Source organism: Coregonus lavaretus (assembly GCF_964263955.1).
Source record: "Coregonus lavaretus genome assembly, chromosome: 15".
NCBI lineage: Eukaryota > Metazoa > Chordata > Actinopteri > Salmoniformes > Salmonidae > Coregonus > Coregonus lavaretus.
In genome coordinates, this window is record NC_140002.1 from 33,470,010 (window position 1) to 33,495,508 (window position 25,499).

At 41.1% G+C, this 25,499-nt stretch overlaps 1 protein-coding gene across 2 annotated transcripts in view; it reads left to right on the plus strand.

The window, feature by feature from the left end:
• Positions 1–25,499, plus strand: part of LOC311142469 (androgen receptor-like) — an 81,421-nt gene that overhangs the window by 17,053 nt on the left and 38,869 nt on the right. Inside the window, exons 1-2 of one of the 2 annotated variants that reach the window (XM_084178117.1) lie at positions 4,068–6,161; positions 24,922–25,073. In XM_084178117.1, coding sequence (XP_084034243.1) covers positions 4,732–6,161; positions 24,922–25,073 — 1,582 coding nt within the window. In that variant the 5' untranslated portion in view covers positions 4,068–4,731. Of the gene's footprint in view, positions 1–4,067; positions 6,162–24,921; positions 25,074–25,499 lie in introns of those variants that run through there. The other variant, XM_084178118.1, reaches the window with a different exon arrangement.

Genomic DNA, 25,499 nt, shown 5'->3' on the forward strand with positions numbered 1-25,499 from the left:
GTCCAGTGTGAACTCCTGCGCGCTCCTCTTCCCATGTCTGTGGTGGAACAGACGCTCACCAGCCGCCTTCCCCTCCGGGGAAAGATCGAACACCGCCCTGAAGCGGCGGGTGAACTCCGCATAGTTGATTGTAGCGGCGTCTATTCCCCCCCACTCGGCATTGGCCCACTCCAGTGCCTTGCCGGACAGACAGGAGATGAGGGCGGACACGCTCTCGTATCCCGAGGGCACCGGGTGGATGGTTGCCAGGTAGAGTTCCACTTGGAGCAGGAAACCCTGACACCCGGCCGCGGTGCCATCATAAGCCCTCGGGAGCGAGAGCCGAATCCCACTGGACTCCGGAGGTGAAACGATGGGTATAGCTGATGGTGGTGGTATCGTTGGAGGAGGTGTGGGCAAACCTCCTCTTTCCCTCGCCTCAAGGTGTTCATCAACCCTTCCATGGCGGTGCCAAGATCCTGGATCATGGCCGCTTGTTGGATAACGCGCTCCTCCAGTGATCCCGCTGGCACCGTCGCTCCTGCTGACTCCATGGATGGTGTGTTATTCTGTCATGCGACGTGTATGCGGTAGCGAAGACAAAAGCAGGACACAGAGCGGCTGGCAACGTTATTTACTGAACACAGTAAAATCAACGTACACAACAACAAACCTCCAAAACAGGGAGGAAAGCATAAAGACCCGTACATACACGAACTGCCGGAAATGAAAACAAAACAATAACACACATAATACCAAATGAGAGACAGGGGTAAATATAGGGAATACAATCAAACATAATGGGGAACAGGTGTAAACAATAAAGACTAAACAAGACAAACACAGAAACATCGATCGGCAGCAGCTAGTACTCCGGGGACGACGAACGCCGAAGCCTGCCCGAGCAAGGAGGAGGAGCAGCCTCGGCTGAATCCGTGACACTGTGTGCAATAATAGTGTTTAACATTATTTTTGAATGACTACCTCATCTCTGTACCCACACATACAATTATCTGTAAGGTCTCTCAGTCGAGCAGTGAATTTCAAACACAGATTCAACCACAAAGATCAGGGAGGTTTTCCAATGCCTCACAAAGAAGGACACCTATTAGTAGATGGATAAAATAAAAAAAAGCAGACATTGAATATCCCTTTGAGCATGGTCAAGTTATTGATTATACACCCAGTCACTACAAATATACAGGTGTCCTTCCTAACTCAGTTGCCGGAGAGGAAGGAAACCGCTCAGGGATTTCACCATGAGGCCAATGGTGACTTTAAAACAGTTACGGAGTTTAATGGCTGTGATAGGAGAAAACTGAGGATGGATCAACAACATTGTAGTTACTCCACTTTTCAAGCATGGTGGTGGCTGCATCATGTTATGGGTATGTTTGTCATAGGCAAGGACTAGGGTGTTTTTTATGATAAAAATAAACCGAATACAGCTAAGCACAGGCACAATCCTAGAGGAAAACCTGGTTCAGTCTGCTTTCCAACAGACACTGGGAGACAAATTCACCTTTCAGCAGGACAATAACTTAAAACACAAGGCCAAATATAAACTGGAATTGCTTACCAAGACGACATCGATTGTTCCTGAGTGGCCTCGTTACAATTTTGACTTAAATCATCTTGAACATGGCAAGACTTGAAAATGGCTGTTTAGCAATGATCAACAACCAACTTGACAGAGCTTGAAAAAAATTTAAAATAATAATGTGCAAATATTGTACAATTCAGGTTTGCAAAGTTCTTAGAGACGTACCCAGAAAGACTCACAGCTGTCATCGCTGCAAAAGGTTATTCTAACATGTATTCACTCAGGGGGTTGAATACTTATCTAATCAAGATATATTAGTGTTTTATTTTTAAAAAAAAAATTTAATGTTATCATTCTTCTTACACTTTGACATTTTTGATTATTTTGTGTAGGTCGTTGACAAAAAAAAGACAATTAAATCCATTTGAATCCCACTTTGTAACACATCAAATATGGAAAAAGTAAAGGGTTGTGTATACTTTCTTAAGGCACTGTATGTATTGGTTAGTGGCTGCTGACAGTTGTCGAGGGCATAAGCAATGGTCCAATTGCTAAAAGACAGGATTTTTTTCTAACCACCAATTCATAATTTCTATTAAATTCTTCAACCAACCACTGAACTAATGGCTACAAAATTATTAGGTAACATATTTCATTAAATAACTTGTAAAGTGAGAGAGCATAATTTTAAAATCATGATGGTCAGGGACAGAGGAGATTATAATCACCAATATTCATTTTTAGAGATAATTTGTGTTTACCTAAATCTTTGTGTTAAATTGCTGGGACAACTCAACAAATGACAGAGCCCACCTTTCGTCTTAGCATGTTGAGTATTGCTATACAACAGACTATTACAGGTGGAACCCATCAAACCAATATGCTACCAGATTTGGATCTCTTGGACTTGTATTATTTCCCAGTATGACCAATTTCCCTAAAACAAATATGTAGTTCTGCTATTTGTAACATTGTTGTTTCAATGATGAGACAGTTTAGTTGAAGAATTAGATCTGATGGCAAAAAATAACAAAATCCCAATGTTTTTAACATGAGCTCCACCCAATAGAATGTTCCATTGTTGTTTGATACAGTCATTTTCAATGAGCATTCCAACTTTTTTTAAACATTTTCAGTCATTTAGCAGACGCTCTTATCCAGAGCGACTTACAGTTAGTGAGTGCATACATTATTATTTTATTTTTTTCATACCCCCGGTGGGAATCGAACCCACAACACTGACGTTGCAAACGCCATGTTCTACCAACTGAGCTACATCCCTGCCAGCCATTCCCTCCCCTACCCTGGGCCAATTGTGCGCCGCCCCATGGGTCTCCCGGTCACCGCCGGCTACGACAGAGCCTGGATTCAAACCAGGATCTCTAGTGGCACAGCTAGCACTGCGATGCAGTGCCTTAGACCACTGCGCCACTCGGGAGGCTACATTCCTTTATCAGCCTGCGAAAATTTTATTGCATAGAGTCCCATACAACAATATATATAAACGTGTGAAAAACTAAAAATGCTTCTCTTTTGGAGTGGCTATCGTATATCATATTTGATCAGGAGCTTGTGGGGAACAATTTAATACCATTAAACCTTTGCCATGACAAAGTGGATAAATATTTATATTGGCCCATGGACTAATGTGGTATATCATTATTTGTGTGTTCAATGGGCGTAATAGAAGTATTTACTACCAAACCATCCTCTCTTGCCTGGAGGTGCTGAATTTTGTATCTATTTGGCCTACACTATCAATCAAATGAACCTGTCCAAGAATGTGCTTTTAATATTTGTTGTGTGTGTGCGTAATTTTGGGGATTTTCTTTTTACATATGTTATTTTGACACATTAGATGACATTTTCATAGCTATTACATAACAGTGATCACATTACATAATCAAAGGGTGTTCATAGGTAAATCATTATTATTTTTGACAAGGAATAATTAAATGTTTTGTTATACAACAACCTGTGTTTTAGGAAAGACATATAATGGCCCATGCACTCTGCATTTAGGTAAAACATTTTGAGGGTGGATTCCTATCCCAGGTGGCTCTAATGCTGTTGCTCTTGTTGCTCTTGTGAGGGAAACTTCACCTGCTACTGCCTAAATTGTGTGGACGAAGGTTGTTTTGGATAACTGTGTCAGCAATGTAAGCCTGTGGTGGTGGCAGTTGTAAACAGCTATGTATTTTTAGTAGCTACAAGCATTGCATGATGAGCAGTGACGCATCATCACCATGCATAATGGCAGAATTAGACCTGTGCTCTGCCAGTGCATGTCCAGTACACTCAGCCAACTCGACCCTTTAATTTCAACCCTATCTAAGTAAGTAATTTTAAGATTTTCATATTTAATATTCACATTAAAATACGTTTGACTGTGTAGCCTACTCCTATCGATATATTTTGAATGACTTTCTGTATGCCTACTGGACTTAATCCAAGGAATGGATTATTTCGTCACTTGGCAAACTAACAGGCTGACGGCAAAAAATAACTCAAGGACTTTGGAAGCGAACTTCGTCCCTGCCCAAACTTGCAGCAAACCAAACATTCTTAAAACCAAGCATTCAGCTGTTCTACCGGGGTGTTCAGTTGTTTGATGACTTTTGTAGGTGCTTAACTCTTTCGTAGGCTATACTCTTTTAAATTGATATTAAACGTTAGCATAGGTTTACTAGAGGAGTTTCATGGTTGAAACAGGCAGCACTTCTCTCCGGCAACGCATTTGCCATATTGGACACAGACAATTTTATCATTGCACACTCTCTCTCTCAAGAGGGAGAAAAAACACTATTATAGTGCATCGACTTCAGAACTCATCACTTCAGGCAGTTTCATTTTCGCCTTCATGGATGGTGAGCGCAAATCTGACATGAAGGATATTTCTGCTGGCTATATGTCAAAATGTATGGATCCGTGAGCAAAATGTTAATCAAATGTTTTATTTATGAAATAACGACATATTCATTTTCAAAAACGAACATGTGGGGCTACAAACGTCTGACAATTAGCAGTTCAATTACGCAATTGGCCAATACTGCTATTTTTTAGGCTCAGTCTAATTAATGGACAAATGGTTTTGTTAAAACTGGAATAGGCCTATGACTTTACATTCTTATTAATGTAGCCTACTTGATAAATAAACATTTTTTCAACTCTGACGGTCTATCAGCGTAAACGCGTTTTTTTTTTGGACTATGGAGATTCCAGTTGGATTAGGAGGAGTTTGTGACTCCCCAAACATAGTTTTTCGCGGACCTTTCCAAAACGTTTCCCACAACGTGCAAGCTACACTGCATAGTAACACTACCGTCACCGAAAGCTTGGATTTTTCTAGTTCGTACAGTTTCATGCAGAATAAACACCCCTGGGAGATGCGCCAAATTAACCGGCAATCACCCCAAAAAGAAATATCGTCAGGGACGGCTCGCAATTCTGACATTGAAGTGAGGGAAGATGACAGCATTAGTTTTTCCAGAACACTCGAATCGGATGCAAATCGTATCCATTTTGCCAAAAGCTCAACAGGAAACAAAACCAGGTTTTCCTCTGTGAACGTATCAGATAATCCAAACGCGAATGGATACGGATCCTGTCGCTCTGGACCGCAAGCCTGCAACACTGAACCAAAGTGCTGTCAACCAGCTGTGCCCCATCACGGAGAGCAGTTAAGTCCTAACAGTGACGCCCGTGTGGCGAACATTTGTTCCAATTCTGCCTGCACCACAATCTCAGAAACGGCGAGGGAGCTCTGCAACGCTGTCTCTGTGTCGCTGGGATTGACCATGGACTCGAATGAGATGAGTGACCTGGGATCTAATTACGCACCATCCAGCGCAAATGACCAAAATCAAGGCAACTATTTGTTTCAGGTGCCTCTATTGAATTGTTCTGGAGCTGAAGAAAATATCTCCATAACAGAATACAAATACGCTAGTGAGCGCAATGCCAGGCCACTACAAAGTGATAAACAACGAGTTGACATGTTTAAAAGTTCCCCAGCAAACGACCTTACAGAAGAAGTGGCAACCATGGAGCACCTTAGCTCCAGACATCCATCCACATATGAACAGGAATTTAGACTGAATGAAAAGAGTGATGACCCGACTTCAAAAGAAACAGATAATTATCTGAATACAAGAGCGCGCTCTGCATCTTGTCATTTTGACCAACTGTTGCCAGCACACTTGGCACACTTCAGTCAAACCGACCCAGACAGAATCTCGTCTCGTGTGATCCCAGCACATGTCGGTGAAACTGGAGAGACTATGGAGGACAAATATGCTGACTATTTACAACAACAGTACAGTGTCAAGATAAAATATGAGGCCATTAGTAATGAACCTGACGGAACGTCATGGGGCTATCAGTACAACAGGTATAATGACAATGACAACACACAATATGGACCAAGGCAGGGTATGAATCCATACAGTGCGGGACCAGACACTGCGTTAATTTGTAACCCTTATGAATATGAGAGGGGTGGTGGTCTCGTGCGCAGAGAGCGGCCAACTCCTGAGCAGTGGTACCCGGGCGGGATGCTAGGGAGGATGCCCTATCCCAACTCCCCGTACTTAAAGAATGAGGTCGGTGACTGGCTGGATGTCTCTTACACAGATGCCAGGTAAGAACGTTATTAAAATGCACAAATACACAAACACTTTACATTACAGTGCCCTTATTAAGCGGTAATTAACCTACATGTGTAAATGCAGTGTAACAAAGCAATCTTTCACCAGTCACGTTTTACAATGTTATGGGCTGAATAATTCTTCATTCCCTCTTCCAACAGACTATCACAATGTACTTACTCTATAGTAGGCTACTGTTATATTTATGATGTATTTGATGAAAAACAAAATCAACTACCCCATTGTCAAATGGTAATATTGCAAATGATATAGTGCTGTATTTTATTATCTTAATAAATGTACTTCAGTAGTAACAATGACTTCTGCATGAGTTAGACCACTATTGATCCTGAAAAGGATAGCTGTGAATAGTGTTGAAGAACAGTTCAGATTTTTTAAACCTAGAGGAATTGCAAAGTTGCACCTCCATATCTTCATGAATACACTCCAGTCAGCTTTGGGGTTTCCCATTGATGCACATGTTTTTCTTTGCAGCCAAGGCAAACAAGGTGATTTGTTAGGCACCTGCTCATTGTCATTACAGCAAATAAAGATGTTATAAGCCTACTTTGTAGCCTACTTTGAGCATCTATAGTTATAAGCTCTGAATAGTGTATACCCAGAGTGCTTGTCTGTTTTGCTTTTTAAACAGGATGTTTAACAGGAAGTTCTAGGCTTCATAAGAACTTATGTAAATTATTATGTTGTGCATATATCTTTTTCCTCTGATTTGATTGCACACAAGCCACATGAGTATTTGTTGTGTACAGATCCATGGAACAATTCTCAATAGTAAAATAATGAATTTGTTGTTTAAATGATTAACATTTCTTTTCATAGGCTACTTTGAAAATGAACTGTTGTCCAACATAAATTTGGTCAACCTGCTTGTAGAATGTGTAACTAATATCATGCGAAATATCTATAAAGCAAGCATCGCATTTGTAGTGTCTATATTACACTGAGTACAGTCCTTAAGCAAATGTTAGTTGTCTTAATGTTTTACTCACAGTGCTTTGATGTTTAGTGTAGTAGGATGGATAAAATGACACGAAAGAGAGCCCTTATTAGACCACGCATGGTCTGAAGTTCAGTGATCAGGATCATTGTGCAATACTAGAATCCCAGTGTTTACTGTTCAATATCTGGTTTGAGCAGCAGGAATCTCAAATGACCAGAGAACAGTAATTTGACTTCCATTCTGAGCAAATGTTTGAGCAAATATCTGAGCAAATGTTGCTAAATATTCATGTTGCGCTCACCTGGAGGTTGACACACTCATTTAACTTCCTGCTCCTTATTTCTGAGGAAAGGTTGCTAAATGAGAGCTGTAACTGTATAGTGGAATGTATATTGGCCCAGCGTCGTCCAGGGTAGGGGAGGGAATGTCCGGCAGGGGATGTAGCTCAGTTGGTAGAGCATGGCGTTTGCAACGCCAGGGTTGTGGGTTCGATAAAATAATGTATGTGCTAACTGTAAGTCGCTCTGGATAAGAGCGTCTGCTAAATGACTAAAATGTAAATGTATATGGTGTACATCATTTTCATTCAATAGTACTGTATGTACTCAGAAATTTGCTCATAAAGGTAGTCAAATCAATGTCTGAACTTTAAAGGGGAACTGTAATGTTTCAAGAACTTATCATGTAGCCTACATAATAAGGGGAATATATTATATACAAGACTAGAGGCTCTGTGAAGATAGACTTCTGAGGGGCTGTAACAATTCAATGAACATACTTTCTTATCTTAAACACAAGACACTACATACCCTAACACTGAATGGAGGGAGAAGCCTATTATCGGTCCAGTCACAATGTTTTTTATTTCACTCCAAAAATGGCTACTGATGTTCTCAACTCCCATATATTCAGAACATAAAATGCTATGAAATCATGTTACAGTATAAATTGTTAACTAACATGATCATATGAGACGTGGGCCTCTATTAATTTCAATTCAGTTACAGGAAATATAGAAAACAAAATTCTTCCTTCCTGCCCCGTGAGAAAGCTTTCTCTAAATCAAATGTGATTACACAATATACAGTAATCACATAATAATACACTTGAACACATCCATTCCTTCTGTAAAGCTTGTTAAAGTAAAATACAAATTGTATTTACCATTTCTAAACATGATAAATGTCATGAAGACATTAAGACATACAGTGGCTTACGAAAGTATTCACCCTCCTTGGCATTTTTCCTATTTTGTTGCCCTACAACCTGAAATTAAAATTGATTTTTTGGGGGTTTGTATCATTGTGGTCCTCTGTAGCTCAATTGGTAGAGCATGGCGCTTGTAACGCCAGAGTAGTGGATTCGATCCCCGGGACCACCCATATGTAAAAATGTATGCACACATGACTGTAAGTCGCTTTGGATAAAAGCGTCTGCTAAATGGCATATTATTATTATATTTGATTTACACAATATGCCTAATACTTTGAAGATGCAAAATAAATTTTTTTGTGAAACAAACAAGAAATAAGACAAAAAAACAGAAAACTTGAGCGTGCATAAGTATTCACCCCTTCCAAAGTCAATACTTTGTAGAGCCACCTTTTGCAGCAATTACAGCTGCAAGTCTCTTGGGGTATGTCTCTATAAGCTTGGCACATCTAGCCACTGGGATTTTTTATCATTCTTCAAGGCAAAACTGCTCCAGCTCCTTCAAGTTGGATGGGTTCCGCTGGTGTACAGCAATCTTTAAGTCATACCACAGATTCTCAATTGGATTGAGGTCTGGGCTTTGACTAGGCCATTCCAAGACATTTAAATGTTTCCCCTTAAACCACGTAAGTGTTGCTTTAGCAGTATGCTTAGGGTCATTGTCCTGCTGGAAGATGAATCTCCATCCCAGTCTCAAATCTCTGGAAGACTGAAACAGGTTTCCATCAAGGATTTCCCTGTATTTAGTGCCATCCATCATTCCTTCAATTTTGACCAGTTTCCCAGTCCCTGCCGATGAAAAACATCACCACAGCATGATGCTGCCATGTTTTACTGTGGGGATGGTGTTCTCGGGTTGATGAGAGGTGTTGTGTTTGCGCCAGACATAGCGTTTTCCTTGATGGCCAAAAAGCTCAATTTTAGTCTCATCTGACCAGAGTACCTTCTTCCATATGTTTGGGGAGTCTTCCACATGCCTTTTGGCGAACACCAAACGTGTTTGCTTATTTTTGTCTTTAAGCAATGGCTTTTTTCTGGCTACTCTTCTGTAAAGCCCAGCTCTGTGGAGTGTACGGTTTAAAGTGGTCCTATGGACAGATACTCCAATCTCCGTGTGGAACTTTGTAGCTCCTTCAGGGTTATCTTTGGTCTCTTTGTTGCCACTCTGATTAATGCCCTCCTTGCCTGGTCCGTGAGTTTTGGTGGGCGGCCCTCTCTTGGAAGGTTTTTTGTGGTGCCATATTCTTTCCATTTTTTTATAATGGATTTAATGGTGCTCCGTGGGATTTTCAAAGTTTCTGATATTTCTTTATAACCCAACCCTGATCTGTACTTCTCCACAACTTTGTCCCTGACCTGTTTGGAGAGCTCCTTGGTCTTCATGGTGTCGCTTGCTTGGTGTTGCCCCTTGCTTAGTGGTGTTGCAGACTCTGGGGCCTTTCAGAACAGATGTATATATACTGAGATCATGTGACAGATCATGTGACACTTAGATTGCACACAGGTGGACTTTATTTAACTAATTATGTGACTTCTGAAGGTAATTGGTTGCACCAGATCTTATTTAGGGGCTTCATAGCAAAGGGGGTGAATACATATGCACGCACCACTTTTTCCGTGATTTAATTTTTAGAATTTTTTGAAACAAGCTATTTTTTTCATTTCACTTCACCAATTTGGACTATTTTGTGTATGTCCATTACCTGACATCCAAATAAAAATAAATTTAAATTACAGGTTGTAATGCAACAAAATAGGAAAAACGCCAATTGGGATGAATACTTTTGCGAGGCACTGTAATTTTTAGATGTGGGCTGAGAGACATGTCTCTGTCTGCAACTTGAAATTCAGTTATACAGCAATAATTTTCAACCAGAAGAAAAATACTTATACAAGAAGCATCTCTATAATATCTGTTAAAGGGAGTATTATTTTCTCAATTTCAGAATAATAGTGCATATTAGGTGCCCTTACTTGTCGATTCATTTTGCCCTGTAGTTTTCCTTTTGCTATTTGCATTTACAAGATGTTTCTAAGATATTGAAGTGGTATCGAAATTATATAATCAAACAATTGCATGTACAGTGATGGAAAAAAGTATTTGATCCCCTGCTGATTTTGTACGTTTGCCCACTTACAAAGAAATGATCAGTCTATAATTTTAATGGTAGGTTTATTTGAACATTGAGAGACAGAATAACAACAAAAAAAATCCAGAAAAACGCATGTCAAAAATGTTATAAATTGATTTGCAATTTAATGAGTATTTGACCCCTCTGCAAAACATGACTTAGTACTTGGTGGCAAAACCCTTGTTGGCAATCACAGAGGTCAAACTTTTTTTGTAATTGGCCACCGGGTTTGCACACATCTCAGGAGGGATTTTGTCCCACTCCTCTTTGCAGATCTTCTCCAAGTCATTAAGGTTTTGAGGCTGACGATTGGCAATTCGAACCTTCAGCTCCCTCCACAGATTTTCTATGGGATTAAGGTCTGGAGACTGGCTAGGCCACTCCAGGACCTTAATGTGCTTCTTCTTGAGCCACTCCTTTGTTGCCTTGGCCGTGTGTTTTGGGTCATTGTCATGCTGGAATACCCATCCACGACCCATTTTCAATGCCCTGGCTGAGGGAAGGAGGTTCTCACCCAAGATTTGATGGTACATGGCCCTGTCCATCATCCCTTTGATGCAGTGAAGTTGTCCTGTCCCCTTAGCAGAAAAACACCCCCAAAGCATAATGTTTCCACCTCCATGTTTGACGGTGGGGATGGTGTTCTTGGGGTCATAGGCAGCATTCCTCCTCCTCCAAACACGGCGAGTTGAGTTGATGCCAAAGAGCTCCATTTTGGTCTCATCTGACCACAACACTTTCACCCAGTTCTCCTCTGAATCATTCAGATGATCACTTCAGACGGGCCTGTATATGTGCTTTCTTGAGCAGGGGGACCTTGCGGGCGCTGCAGGATTTCAGTCCTTCACGGCGTAGTGTGTTACCAATTGTTTTCTTGTTGACTATGGTCCCAGCTTCCTTGAGATAATTGACAAGATCCTCCCGTGTAGTTCTGGGCTGATTCCTCACCGTTCTCATGATCATTGCAACTCCACGAGGTGAGATCTTGCATGGAGCCCCAGGCAGAGGGAGATTGACAGTTATTTTGTGTTTCTTCCATTTGCGAATAATCACACCAACTGTTGTCACCTTCTCACCAAGTTGCTTGGCGATGGGCTTGTAGCCCATTCCAGCCTGGTGTAGGTCTACAATCTTGTCCCTGACATCCTAGGCAAGCTCTTTGGTCTTGGCCATGGTGGAGAGTTTAGAATCTGATTGATTGATTGCTTCTGTGGACAGGTGTCTTTTATACAGGTAACAAGCTGAGATTAGGAGCACTCCCTTTAAGAGTGTGCTCCTAATCTCAGCTCGTTACCTGTATAAAAGACATCTGGGAGACAGAAATCTTTCTGATTGAGAGGGGGTCAAATACTTATTTCCCTCATTAAAATGCAAATCAATTTATAACATTTTTGACATGCATTTTTCTGGATTTTTCTGTTGTTATTCTGTCTCTCACTGTTCAAATAAACCTACCATTAAAAATTATAGACTGATCATTTCTTTGTCAGTAGGCAAACGTACAAAATCAGCAGGGGATCAGATACTTTTTTCCCTCACTGTATTGTAATGGGTAGCAATAGCATCAGATTTGCAGGTTTGCGTGCATTCCTCATTTCCACACTGTCAGAAATCTGTACATTTAGACAGGGGCGGCCTGTTCAATAGGGCGATATGGGCGACGCACTGCCAAACGGGAAAAGGAAGGGATTTTTTTTCTAATCAATTATATCACGGCAACAGTAGTTATCAGTGTTGTAATCTATACGTCTGATCTGCCACAGTGCCACACTGCCACTAAATTTCGAATCAGGCTAAAGTCGTGCTTCAAATGGCTCCCCCCCCTTTTGGGGCGATTTCAGTCAGGTTGAAAATCGCCCAGAAGTCTGTCATAGACTCCCATGTAAAATCTATTTTTTTCAAATTTCAGAGCCTTCAATACAATCTCAATGGGTGTCTGTGGGCTTGCACTTACGCGCTTTCGTCATACGTTACGTAGCCATGAACGTAACTGAGAAAAGAGTGGATTGTTTGAAAGAAGTTCCTTTTTGTCGGCGAACAAATGAAGATAAATTGGCAACGAAACAATTAGGACCTCCCAGACCAAATTTAATAATTCAACAGGTTTCTACTAAAGGCGGAAAGTCCTACACCCGAGGATTTTCCAAAAATTGGTACGAACGAAAAAAGACATTGCCACTCACTCAACTGGATGACGAGGGATACAGGCTAGCTGTCCGCCGCCACAACGATGAGGTTAGTGTTGATAATCACAAGTTTACTGGAGAACCAACTGAGACCAAGTAGAGACTTTGGACAGGGTGGATATGGTGTAATAAAGGCAGTTTATTCAGAGGTAAATATATCTGGAATCGCGTTCACGGACCCGTTCGTCAAACTCTTAGGGAGCTATAAATTAAGCCCCATTACTTACCATATCAGATAAGAGAAATTGCTGCAGCTACATATATTTTACATCCTGGCCCTACATAGTTCACTATTTGCATCACTTACCAAAATATTACATGTGGTCATATATGCTTGGAAAGTGGAGATGCCATAGAACGTCAAAAAAGTAAACATTGCTGGAGACACATTGCTGTTTTGGAGAAGACATCGCGTTTGCTAGCGAAGAGATTTGTTGTGGCAAATGAACTTGGGCTGGGAATTGCCAGGAACCTCACGATAAGATATATGCATCAGCATTGCGAGTCTCATGATTCTATACGTATTGCGATTCGATACTGTGATTTTATTGCGCACCATATGTCTGTTGCAGAGGGATCAGAAAGCCATGAGAACGAGTTTTGATCAGTCATGGAAATAAAAGTGCTGAAAACAAATTGGCTCCCAATGTGAAAAGATTGAGAACAAGCTATGAAGGAACAATAATGGTGTTTTGGTGCAGGTACAGCCAACTAGCGCTAAAATATTGCGATATTGTCAATACAGTATATCGTAAAGTATCACTATGTAACTCGATTTCTTTCACCCCAATCCCTCAAATTAACGGTAAATAACTGAATTGTTTGCCCCACATTTAGCTAAGATGATTAGCTAGCCAGCTAAAATGTTTTATTTAGTTAGCAGTCGCATCTACAATAGTTTACTGTCAATAACATGTCTCCAAAAATGACGTGGTGTCTCCAATTGTGTTGACATTTTACAATTGCAATGCGCATCCATGAGTATCCACTTTCTGTAGCTCAGCTGGTAGAGCATGGTGCTTGTAACGCCAAGGTAGTGGGTTCGATCCCCGGGACCACCCATACACAAAAATGTATGCACGCATGACTGTAAGTCGCTTTGGATAAAAGCGTCTGCTAAATGGCATATTATTATTATTATTATTATTATTATCTGAAGAGAGCCCCGAAACATTGTGTGCAGACATTTTATGCAATAAATGAAGTAGGTTCAATCTAGTAGTTCTGATCTTCTGATTGGTCCTGATGAGTTGGGCGAGGTCACCTCCAGGCTACTGTCACTGTTGCATTGGCTCTGAGTCGGGTTCTCTGTCTTCAAATGTTCAGCCTAAGAGAGGGGATTTTTGTGTGTGTGTGTGTGTGTGTGTGTGTTTAACAGTGATGATGTGTGTGTGTGTGTGTGTTTAACAGTGATGATGTGTGTGTGTGTGTGTTTGTGTGTGTGTGTGTCCTCAGAGCAAGAACTCGTGAGTTGGAAGAACTGAGAGGCCTATGGCGTGGGTGTTGTCCTTGGCCACCTGCTGACAAGGCTGACAAGATAGGACCCTTTTGTCCATTGTTATTGGATAGGAACAGAACTTATAACCAGCTCCTGACCTAAATAGATCTTAGCACAACATTTTACTCAACATATCATATTCCATATTCACTATAACAAATATATTTACTACGACATTAGCAAGAACCGCCACATCCTCAGCCGGCTAATCCAGTGTGTGAAGTTTTACGGAGTGTTTGAGTTAGCTTTGCGAGGCAAAGATGAAACTGAGGGCTCCACCAACCCTGGTAAGCCAACACTTTTGAGATCAGTCAATAAATGCTTCTGGTATTGACTTATATGCTGCCCCTGTCTTCATGTTGTTGCTGGACATATCTTTTTTTAAATGTGTGTAGGTCACCTAAATCATCAGAAAAATTGCCCCTCCTGAGAATTTTTTCAGGAGCCGCCACTGCATTTAGAACTACTTTGATTAATGTCATGAGATAGAGGTAGTTTTTCATAAGGTAACTATGGTGACGTACTTTACTGTCCGTTTGACAGCAGCCCAACATTATTCATACACATGGCCTTATTTTAGAAAACCTTTGTCTTACTTGGAGAGCTCATTTGTATACATTTTAACATGGTCTGATAGGCCCACTATAACTCAGCCCTAACTTGAGTTTCCATGTGAATTTGATTGTTTATTGAATTACCTGCCATAGACAAAGTAGTATTGTCTCTGTCAGAAAATGCTTCACAGTGTGGCATTGACACTGACGTTGTTCTGAGCTGCAATATAACAGCAGTAACTACAATTCAACCAAACATAGACCTAATTCATCACATTGAGTGCTTTTAAGATTGGTATTTCTGTCCACATAAACAGTATCCCTTCTGGTGTACATTGTGTGTATATGTTCCTAGAAATATAGCCAGCTTATTACTGGGAAGGTACAACCAGATCATGTCTTTTCAATTACACATTATGTTCTTGTGTGCGGGTGGCAGGTAGCCTAGCGATTAAGAGTGTTGGGCCAGTAACTGAAAGCGCGCTGGTTTGAATCACCGTGCCGGGAAGGTGGAAAAATCTGTCATTCTGTCCATCAGCGAGGCAGTTAACCCCCAACAACAACTGCTGCCCGGGTGCCGAAGATGTCGATTAAGGCAGCCGCACCTCTCTGATTCAGAGGGGTTGGGTTAAATGTGGAAGACACATTTCGGTTTAATGCATTCAGTTGTGCAACTGACTAGGTATCCCCCTTTCCCCATTGTTATAGCTTCCTCGATTGGATGATTTTATAAGCAATCCAGTATGATCCAAGGGTCTATATTTTTTTAATAGACTGGAACGACACTATATATACAAAAGTATGTGGACACCCCTTCAAATTATTTTAGCCACACCCGTTGCTGACAAGTGTATAAAATCGAGCACAAAGCCATGCAATCTCCATAGACAAACATTGGGAGTAGAATAGCCTTACTGAAGAGCTCAGTGACTTTCAACGTGGCAACGTCATTGGACGCCACCTTTCCAACAAGTCAGTTCGTCAAATTTCTGCCCTGCTAGATCTGCCCCGGTCAACAGTAAATGCTGTTATTGTATAGTGGAAACGTCTAGGAGCAACAACGGCTCAGCCGTGAAGTAATAGGCCACACAAGCTCACAGAACGGGACCTCCGAGTGCTGAAGCGCGTAGCGCATAAACATCGTCTGTCCTCAGTTGCATCACTCACTACCAAGTTCCAAACTGCCTCTGGAAGCAACATCAGCACAATAACTGTTCTTCGGGAGCTTCATGAAATGGGTTTCCATGGCCGAGCAGCCGCACACCAGCCTAAGATCACCATGCGCAATGCCAAGCATCAGCTGGAGTGCTGTAAAGCTCCCCGCCTTTGGACTCTGGAGCAGGGAGGTCCATACAGAAATGGTTTGTCGAGATTGGTGTGGAAGAACTTGACTGGCCTTCGAAGAGCCCTGACCTCAACCCCATCGAAGACCTTTGGGATGAATTGTAATGCCGACTGCGAGCCAGGCCTAATCGCCCAACATCAGTGCCCAACCTCACTAATGCTCTTGTGGCTAAATGGAAGCAAGTCCCCGCAGCAATGTTCCAACATCTAGTAGCAAATGAGGGGACCAACTCCATATTAATGCCCATGATTTTGGAATGAGATGTTCGACGAGCATGATTTTGGAATGAGATGTTCGATGATACTTTCGGTCATGTAGTGTATCACAAAGCATGTCTGCTCAGGCTTCATCCAACGATGGAATTTAATACAAACATCAGCGGTATTTCACCAATTATGTTACATAGATGTTACAGTGTACTAGGGGTACAGTGCCTATAGAAAGTCTACACCCCCCTTGGATTTCTTCACATTTTACTGTGTTACAAAGTGGGATTAAAATGGATTTAATTGTCATTTTTTGTCAACATTCTATATAAAATACTCTGTAATGTCAAAGTGGAAGAAAAACATTTTTTTGGGGTTTAAGATTAATGAACAATTAAACACTAATATACCTTGATTAGATAAGTATTCACACCCCTGAGTCAATACATGTTAGAAACACCTTTGGCAGCGATTACAGCTTTGAGTCTTCTTGGGTAAGTCTCATAAGAGCTTTGCATACCTGTATTATGCAATATTCCAAATTTTTCAAGCTCTGTCAGGGTTTGGGGGATCATGGCGAGACAGCAGTTTTGAAGTCTTGCCATACATTTTCAAGCAGATTTAAGTCGAAACTGTAACTTGGCCACTCAGGAACATTCACTGTCTTCTTGGTAAGCAACTCCAGTGTAGATTTGGCTTTGTGTTGTAGGTTATTATCCTGCTGAAAGATGAATTCCTCTCCCAGTGTCTGGTGTAAAGCAGACTGAAGCAGGTTTTCCTCTAGGATTTTTTCTGTGCTTAGCTCCAGCCCGTTGCTTTTCATTCTGAAAAACTCCCCAGTCTTTGCAGATGTCAAGCATACCTATACCATGATGCACCCACCACCATGCTGAAAATAAGGAGTGATGTGTTGTGTTGGATTTGCCCCAAACATAAGGCTTTGCATTTAAGCCAAAAAGTGTATTCCTTTGCTGTGTTTTTGTTGTTGTTGCAGTATTAGTTTAGTGCTTTGTTGCATACATATGCATGTTTTGGAGAAGAAAAAAAATGTAGGTCATTATTGTGGAGGCACTACAATGTTGTTGATTCATCCATCACAGCCATTGAACTCTGTCGCTATTTTTAAATCACCAATGGCCTCATGGTGACATCCCTAAGCAGTTTCCTTCCTGTCCTGCATCTTTGATGTGTCTGGGTGGTTTAATACATCATTCACAGCATAATTATTAACTTGACCATGCTTAAAGATATATTAAATGTCTGATTTGTTATTGTTACCCATCTACCAATCACTGTCCTTCTTTATGAGGCTTTCAAAAGCTTCCTGGTCTTTGTAGTTGAATCTGTGCTTGAAATTCAATACTTTACTGAGGGACCTTACAGATGTTTTATGTATGGGGGACAGAGGAAGGGGTAGTCATTCAATATAACTTATTATGTGATTTGTTAAGCCAAATGTTACTTCTGAACTCATTTAGGCTTGCCTCAACAAAGGGGATGAATACTTATGCAACGACTATATTTTAGTTATTTAATTTGTAGAATTGTATTTTCACTTTGACATTATGGAGTATTTTGTGTGGATCAATGACAAAAAAATTACAATTAAATCTATTTCAATCCCACTTTGTAACGCAACAAAATGCGATAAAAGTTATAGGTTAAAAGTTAGATACTTCTATAGGCAATGTTAAAATTGGTCAGTTATAATATATATAATGTATACTCTCATTTGAGAATATATACTGTAGTTCCAGAAAGGTCAGTACAGTGAGTAAATGTGGACATGGGAGTGTGGAAGAACAAGATATATCTCAAAAAGACTTGTTAGGCAAAGGGTCAATTAAGTTGTCCATTTCTGTTTGGTGTGAAAATAGATTTTTGCCTTACGCAGCAGCACTGGCACCTAACACTTGTATTTTTGGCCTGCTACTTACCTTTAGCTGTCATCACCATGCCATGAGAGGCATATTTGCATATTTTTCATTATTAATGAAGATGAAGTTGTTCAACATTTCCCACATTATAGCAGCCAGCCGGGTTTCCACCCAATACAGTGGCTTGCGAAATTATTCACCCCCCTTGGCATTTTTCCTATTTTGTTGCCTTACAACCTGGAATTAAAATTGATTTTTTGGGGGTTTGTATCATTTGATTTACACAACATGCCTAACACTTTGAAGATGCAAAATATATTTTATTGTGAAACAAACAAGAAATAAGACAAAAAAAACAAAAAACTTGAGCGTGCATAACTATTCACCCCTCCCAAAGCCAATACTTTGTAGAGCCACCTTTTGCAGCAATTACAGCTGCAAGTCTCTTGGGGTATGTCTCTATAAGCTTGGCACATCTAGCCACTGGGATTTTTGCCCATTCTTCAAGGTAAAACTCCTCCAGCTCATTCAAGTTGGATGGGTTCAGCAATGTACAGCAATCTGGTGTACAGCAATCTTTAAGTCATACCACAGATTCTCAATTGGATTGAGGTCTGGGCTTTGACTAGGCCATTCCAAGACATTTAAATGTTTCCCCTTAAACCACTCGAGTGTTGCTTTAGTTGTATGCTTAGGGTCATTGTCCTGCTGGAAGGTGGATCTCAGGTCCCAGTTTCAAATCTCTGGCAGACTGAAACAGGTTTCCCTCAAGAATTTCCCTGTATTTAGCGCCATCCATCATTCCTTCAATTCTGACCAGTTTCCCAGTCCCTGCCGATGAAAAACATCCCCACAGCATGATGCTGCCACCACCATGTTTTACTGTGGGGATGGTGTTCTCGGGGTGATGAAAGGTGTTGGGTTTGCGCCAGACATAGCGTTTTCCTTGATGGCCAAAAAGCTCAATTTTAGTCTCATCTGACCAGAGTACCTTCTTCCATATGTTTGGGGAGTCTCCCACATGCTTTTTGGCGAACACCAATCAATTTGCTTATTTGTTTCTTTAAGCAATGACTTTTTCTGGCCACTCTTCTGTAAAGCCCAGCTCTGTGGAGTGTACGGCTTAAAGTGGTCCTATGGACAGATACTCCAATCTCCGCTGTGGAGATTTGCAGCTCCTTCAGGGTTATCATTGGTCTCTTTGTTGCCTCTCTGATTAATGCCCTCCTTGCCTGGTCCGTGAGTTTTGGTGGGCGGCCCTCTCTTGGCAGGTTTGTTGTGGTGCCATATTCTTTCAATTTTTTAATAATGGATTTAATGGTGCTCTGTGGGATGCATCACAGTGCTAGCTGTGCCACTAGAGATCCTGGTTCGAATCCAGGCTCTGTCGTAGCCGGCCGCGACCGGGAGACCCATGGGGCGGCGCACAATTGGCCCAGCGTCGTCCAGGATATGGGAGGGAATGGCCGGCAGGGATGTAGCTCAGTTGGTAGAGCATGGCGTTTGCAACGCCAGGGTTGTGGGTTCGATTCCCACGGGGGGGCCAGTATAAAATAAAATAAAAATAATAATAATAATAATGTATGCACTAACTGTAAGTCGCTCTGGATAAGAGCGTCTGCTAAATGACTAAAATGTAATGGGATATTCAACGTTTCGGATATTTCTTTATAACCCAACCCTGATCTGTACTTCTCCACAACTTTGTCCCTGACCTGTTTGGAGAGCTCCTTGGTCTTCATGGTGCCGCTTGCTTGGTGTTGCCCCTTGCTTAGTGGTGTTGCAGACTCTGGGGCCTTTCAGAACAGGTGTATATATACTGAGATCATGTGACAGATCATGTGACACTTAGATTGCACACAGGTGGACTTTATTTAACTAATGATGTGACTTCTGAAGATAATTGGTACACCAGATCTTATTTAGGGGTTTCATAGCAAAGGGGGTGAATACATATGCACGCACCACTTTTCCGTTATTTATTTTTTTGAATTTTTTGAAACAAGTTATTTTTTTCATTTCGCTTCACCAATTTGGACTATTTTGTGTATGTCCATTACATGAAATCCAAATAAAAATCCATTTAAATTACAGGTTGTAATGCAACAAAATAGGAAAAACGCCAAGGGGGATGAATACTTTTGCAAGGCACTGTATCACACAGGCAGTATAGTTCTTTACACTGTAAGTTTCAGGTTTAAAATAATAATACAAATGGTTACCACCACATTACATTAACCAAATGTACTTAACATTTCAGGGTGATGGTTTGAGTTTGTAGTTACATTGAAAAAAAACTACAACATTTAAATGTACACTGAGTGTACAAATCCTTATGAACACCTGTTCTTTCCATGACATTGACTGACCAGGTGAATCCAGGTGAAAGCTATGATCCTTATTGATGTCACTTGTTAAATCAACTTCAATCAATATAGATGAAGGTGAGGAGACAGGTTAATGAAGGATTTTTAAGCCTTGAGACCATTGAGACATGGATTGAGTAATTGTGCCATTCAAGACAAAGATTTAAGCGTCTTTGAACAGGGTATGGTAATAGTTGCCAGGCGCACAGGTTTGAGTGTGTCAAGAACTGCAACGCTGCTGGGCTTTTCACGCTCAACAGTTTCTTGTGTGTATCAAGAATGGTCCACCACCCAAGGGACATCCAGCCAACTTGACAAAACTGTGGGAAGAATTGGAGTCAACATGTGCCAGCATCCCTGTGGATCGCTTTCGACACCTTGTAGAGTCCATGCCCTGACGAATTGAGGCTGTTCTGAGGGCAAAAAGTGGGGTGCAACTCAATATTAGGAAGGTGTTCCTAATGTTTGGTATACTCAGTGTATATGCCACTGACTTAGAAGGGGCAAAATGAGACTTAACACAACTCAACATTAGGAAGGTGTTCTTATATTTTTGTACACTATTCAAAACTAAGAACAAACTATTCAAAATAATTATGGCATTGTTTTTATATACTCCAACACAAACAAGTGGCGGCCTGTAATGCACTGGGCTTTTTGTCTGAAAGGTTGTTTTGAATTTGTTTAGTAATTTGAGGTGGGTGTCTGTTTACATACCTCTGTCTTTGTGTGTGCACACGTGTGCTCTTTTTGAGGACAAAGGGCAGGATGCACTAATGTCAGTAGGCCACTGCTGATTTTGATGACCTAACCATTCGATCCACTCACTAAGTGAGACGGTAAATTTACCTGAGATTCTAAATTACTCTCCAAATAGCACCTTAAGCATGCAAGTGCTGTGCTAATGACAATTCACATGTCAAAGTCACACACCACTCACAGTGTAAAAATATTATCTGGATTCCAAGGTCTGAAATGTCTTAGTGTTATGATGCAAGATTTATATCAGATCTGGAACTTACAAACCATATGGCTATTACAGTACCTCCAATTGTCTTATGGGCTACATTCTTCATATCAGCCCTTCTCTACTCCAGCCAATAAGCTTACATAAAATACAGAATAGCTTATTTTGCTCATGTTGAGTAGTCATTCACCTAGGCTACATTTCATCGGGGGAAATGTTAGATGTGAATTTAATTTCAAACTGGGTTAGATGGGGTGGGTACAAAGAACATCTGCAAGAATGTACTGCTTTGATTCAGTGGAATTCTGTGGGTAGGTCTGTGACAGAGAGTCTGAACGGTAATTTCTGAAGGAATTCCTTCCATTCCAATATAAAAGTTAGACTTTTTGTTTGGTTTCTTGTTTGTTATCCTCAATGGTTTTAACAATACAATTTAAAAGTGGAGATGTTTTCTGAATAGCCAAAATTGTCAGAACCAGTCTTGAGTGAAAGGAATTCTGCTTTTCGGACCTTTTCCGTTTCCCCCTGCCTTGCCATGCCATGCCCCAGTTTACATTCATATTCATACACCATGTTGACATCCACAGGATATGCCATCCACGTATTAATGTCCAGAAGTATTATCATCATAACATATCCTAAATGAGGTTATCTCATTTTGGAATTCCAACTATTCCAATTATTTCCCTAAAGGTTTAAAGCTAAAGTGGATAAGAGCAGCATAGAGTAACATGTATATCCTTGCATTGATTACATCAATAATTTCATCACACATTTGAAGTACCTACATTTATTACTGATTTATGATTAACCAGATCAGTCTCTGTCAATGTCTATGGATTAATTAACCAGTGTTTCCCCTAGTTTTGTCAACGATCGCGGAGGGGTGTGTGTGGCTAATTTCCAGGAGAGCTATTTCCTGCAATCCTGCACATTTTTCCATGGCAAATTCTGTGTTCTTATGCTCAAATAGTAAAACAAAACCAATCTGGACCCCAATCAGGGCCCCTGGGCATGTGCCCTGTGTGCCCTGTCAGTAAACCAGCCATGTGTCACGGATCCCCCGGTACTGCTGCTCATTCTGTTCACCAGCTCCAGAGGTCTACGTCACCGGCCTTCTAGGCGTCACTGACCTGGTTCATTACCACCAACCCCGGACTGTCTTGTCTCATTACGCACACCTGGTTCCCATTCCCCCTGATTAGTATGTGTATATATGTGCCCTCTTGTTCCCCATTGTCCTTGTCGATTATTGTCCCATGTCCGTTGGTCTCATGAGTACTGTGTATTGTGCTCTTGTTATTACGGGTCTCCTCCCGTGTATTGTGTAGAGGTTACACCTCACTCTTTGTTTGGGTTAAATCCCTTTGATATATATATATTACGTGTTTGTTTTGGGCTTCGTCCCCGTTGTTTTTCATGACGTATCTTGTGTTGGGTGGAGTAAATAAAACCCCTAATACGTATTCCTGCGCCTGTCTTCTAATCATTAGACAACGTGACACCATGACAAAAATACTCCTAAATGGATTGTTTTTAGAATTTTCCCTTACTGTCTAACTTTTATTTGGGTGATTTCTAGTTCTCAAAGATTATATTATTTTAAAATATATAGTTTAATAATATTTTCTACATACTTCCTGTCTGGCTTTCTTTAGTCATTTAAGTTTACACTGAAAGTGTTTTTCCATCACGAAAAGTATATATGGGAAACCCTGAATTACTTAAATCTCCCAGTAACATCAGAACAGAATTATAGTCATCATATTAAGCCACTGATAACTGTTCACAGATAACTATGACAAAACTGAGCTTTGTGCTTTATTCCATTACAGCAGGCCTCTAACTCTAGATTCTGACCAAGAGCCAGTGGGCATTTAGCCTACTGCTGATACTGTAGAGAGGACTGTTTTGCTGCTTGGTTATAAGCTTTGTCCTTGTCTTTTTTACATAGAGCCTTGACACCTAACGCTATGCGTCATTGAGGTATAGTTATGTCTGTACACACTGTCCAATCTCTTCCTGCGCTCACAGCTGCAGTAGAACACCCCTCTTGCCCCCCTTGGTCCTGGCACTGCTGTTCACACCTTTCCCACACTCTCTCAAGTCATCACACCCTCTGCCCAGCTCTAATTAGAAATCAGACACATTCTTACCCAGTCTGGTTCACCCAATGAGGATATCACTCAGAAACTGTGAATCTGAGGGAGAAAGTGAAAATGATTCAATAATCTGGATCTGTGAATCAAATTAACTTTATTTTTAAAGAACCACACAAATAGGTTATACACTTGTTGGCAGTAGTATTGCACAAGAGGCCTCAATGTGAGGAGTCATATAGAATGCCAGCCAAAGGCAATCACGTTTCATTTTGATCATGGACCATGGTCCAGATTGGGTGTCAGCTTCTGTGTGGGGTGTTAAGTGTCATTTTGCACCTTCTACATCAAAGGTGTATTCACTGAGTATACCAAACATTAGAAACACCTTCCTAATATTGAGTTGCACCCCTCCCTTTTGCCCTCAGAACAGCTTCAATTCGTCGGGGCATGGACTTTACAAGGTGTCAAAAGCGTTCCACAGGGATGCTGGCCCATGTTGACTCCAATGCTTCCCACTGTTGTGTCAAGTTGGCTGGATGTCCTTTGGGTGGTGGGCCATTCTTGATACACACAAGAAACTGTTGAGCGTGAAAAACCCAGCAGCGTTGCAGTTCTTGACACACTCAAACCTGTGCGCCTGGCACCTACTACCATACCCTGTTCAAAGACGCTTAAATCTTTTGTCTTGCCCATTCACCCTCTGAATGGCACACATACATACACAATCCATGTCTCAATTGTCTCAAGGCTCAATAATCCTTCTTTCACCTGTCTCCTCCCCTTCATCTACACTGATTGAAGTGGATTTAGAAAGTGACATCAATAAGGGATCATAGCTTTATGCTTGTCAATTTGTCATATCATGACAATGAAGCTCTGCTGTTACACTATTGTAGTTTTGATGAATTTCAATATTCCATTAGTCCATTCTCAATGGTTTCATCCCTGAAGGAAAAATGACAGGCCTCAAGCATTAGGTTATGGTCACTTCTGTTAAAATGGCAGGAAACAGCTTATTTATTTTATCTTTATTTAACTAGGCAAGTCAGTTAAGAACAAATTCTTATTTACAATGACAGCCTACACCGGCCAAACCCGGCGACGCTGGGCCACGCCCTATGCGACTCCCAATCACGGCCGGTTGTGATACAGCCTGGAATCGAACCAGGGGGTCTGTAGTGCCTTAGACCGCTGCGCCACTCGGGAGCCCAGTGTATGTAGTGGCAAAAGAGAGAGGATGAAGGTAATAGGAACACATGTGCTTATTGAATGATGCTGTTGAGTAATTCTGTACTGTTTGTGTGTATGTTTGTTATGTTTCTAAAAGCCTTTAATATGTTCCTAAAGGTTTGAGGGCGGCAGAGACCACATGTTCCCCACGGAGTTCTTCTTTCCGCCCCAGAGGACCTGTCTGATCTGTGCAGATGAGGCATCCGGCTGCCACTATGGAGCGCTAACCTGTGGCAGCTGCAAAGTGTTCTTCAAGAGAGCCGCAGAAGGTAAGATTTGATAAAGTAATATGCCATTGCACCTCTCCACACAGAAGAGAGAGCAGAGCATCAATGGTGGAAATGGATCCATATTCCAGATCCACCTCTCATGCTTTTTGGAAATAATGTATTTATGTATTAGCTATAATGATGCCATAATTAAAATAGTTCTTAATCTTTATGTATTTCAAAGGAAAATTCCTAAGGTCCATAGTATTGACATGGTTAATTTGAATATGTCAAAACCAATCTACGTACATTTCTGACAAAATTGCCAGAAGTTACATTCATCCTAGCCTACCCCTCTGGGGAAATCCTCATATGGAAATACATTGAACTTCTCTAGTGAATCAAGCTGTGAGTCATATGACATAGGAAATCCTGTTTCTGAGAAAAAGCTCATGATTATGAGTAGGGATGGGCATGGTTAATCGA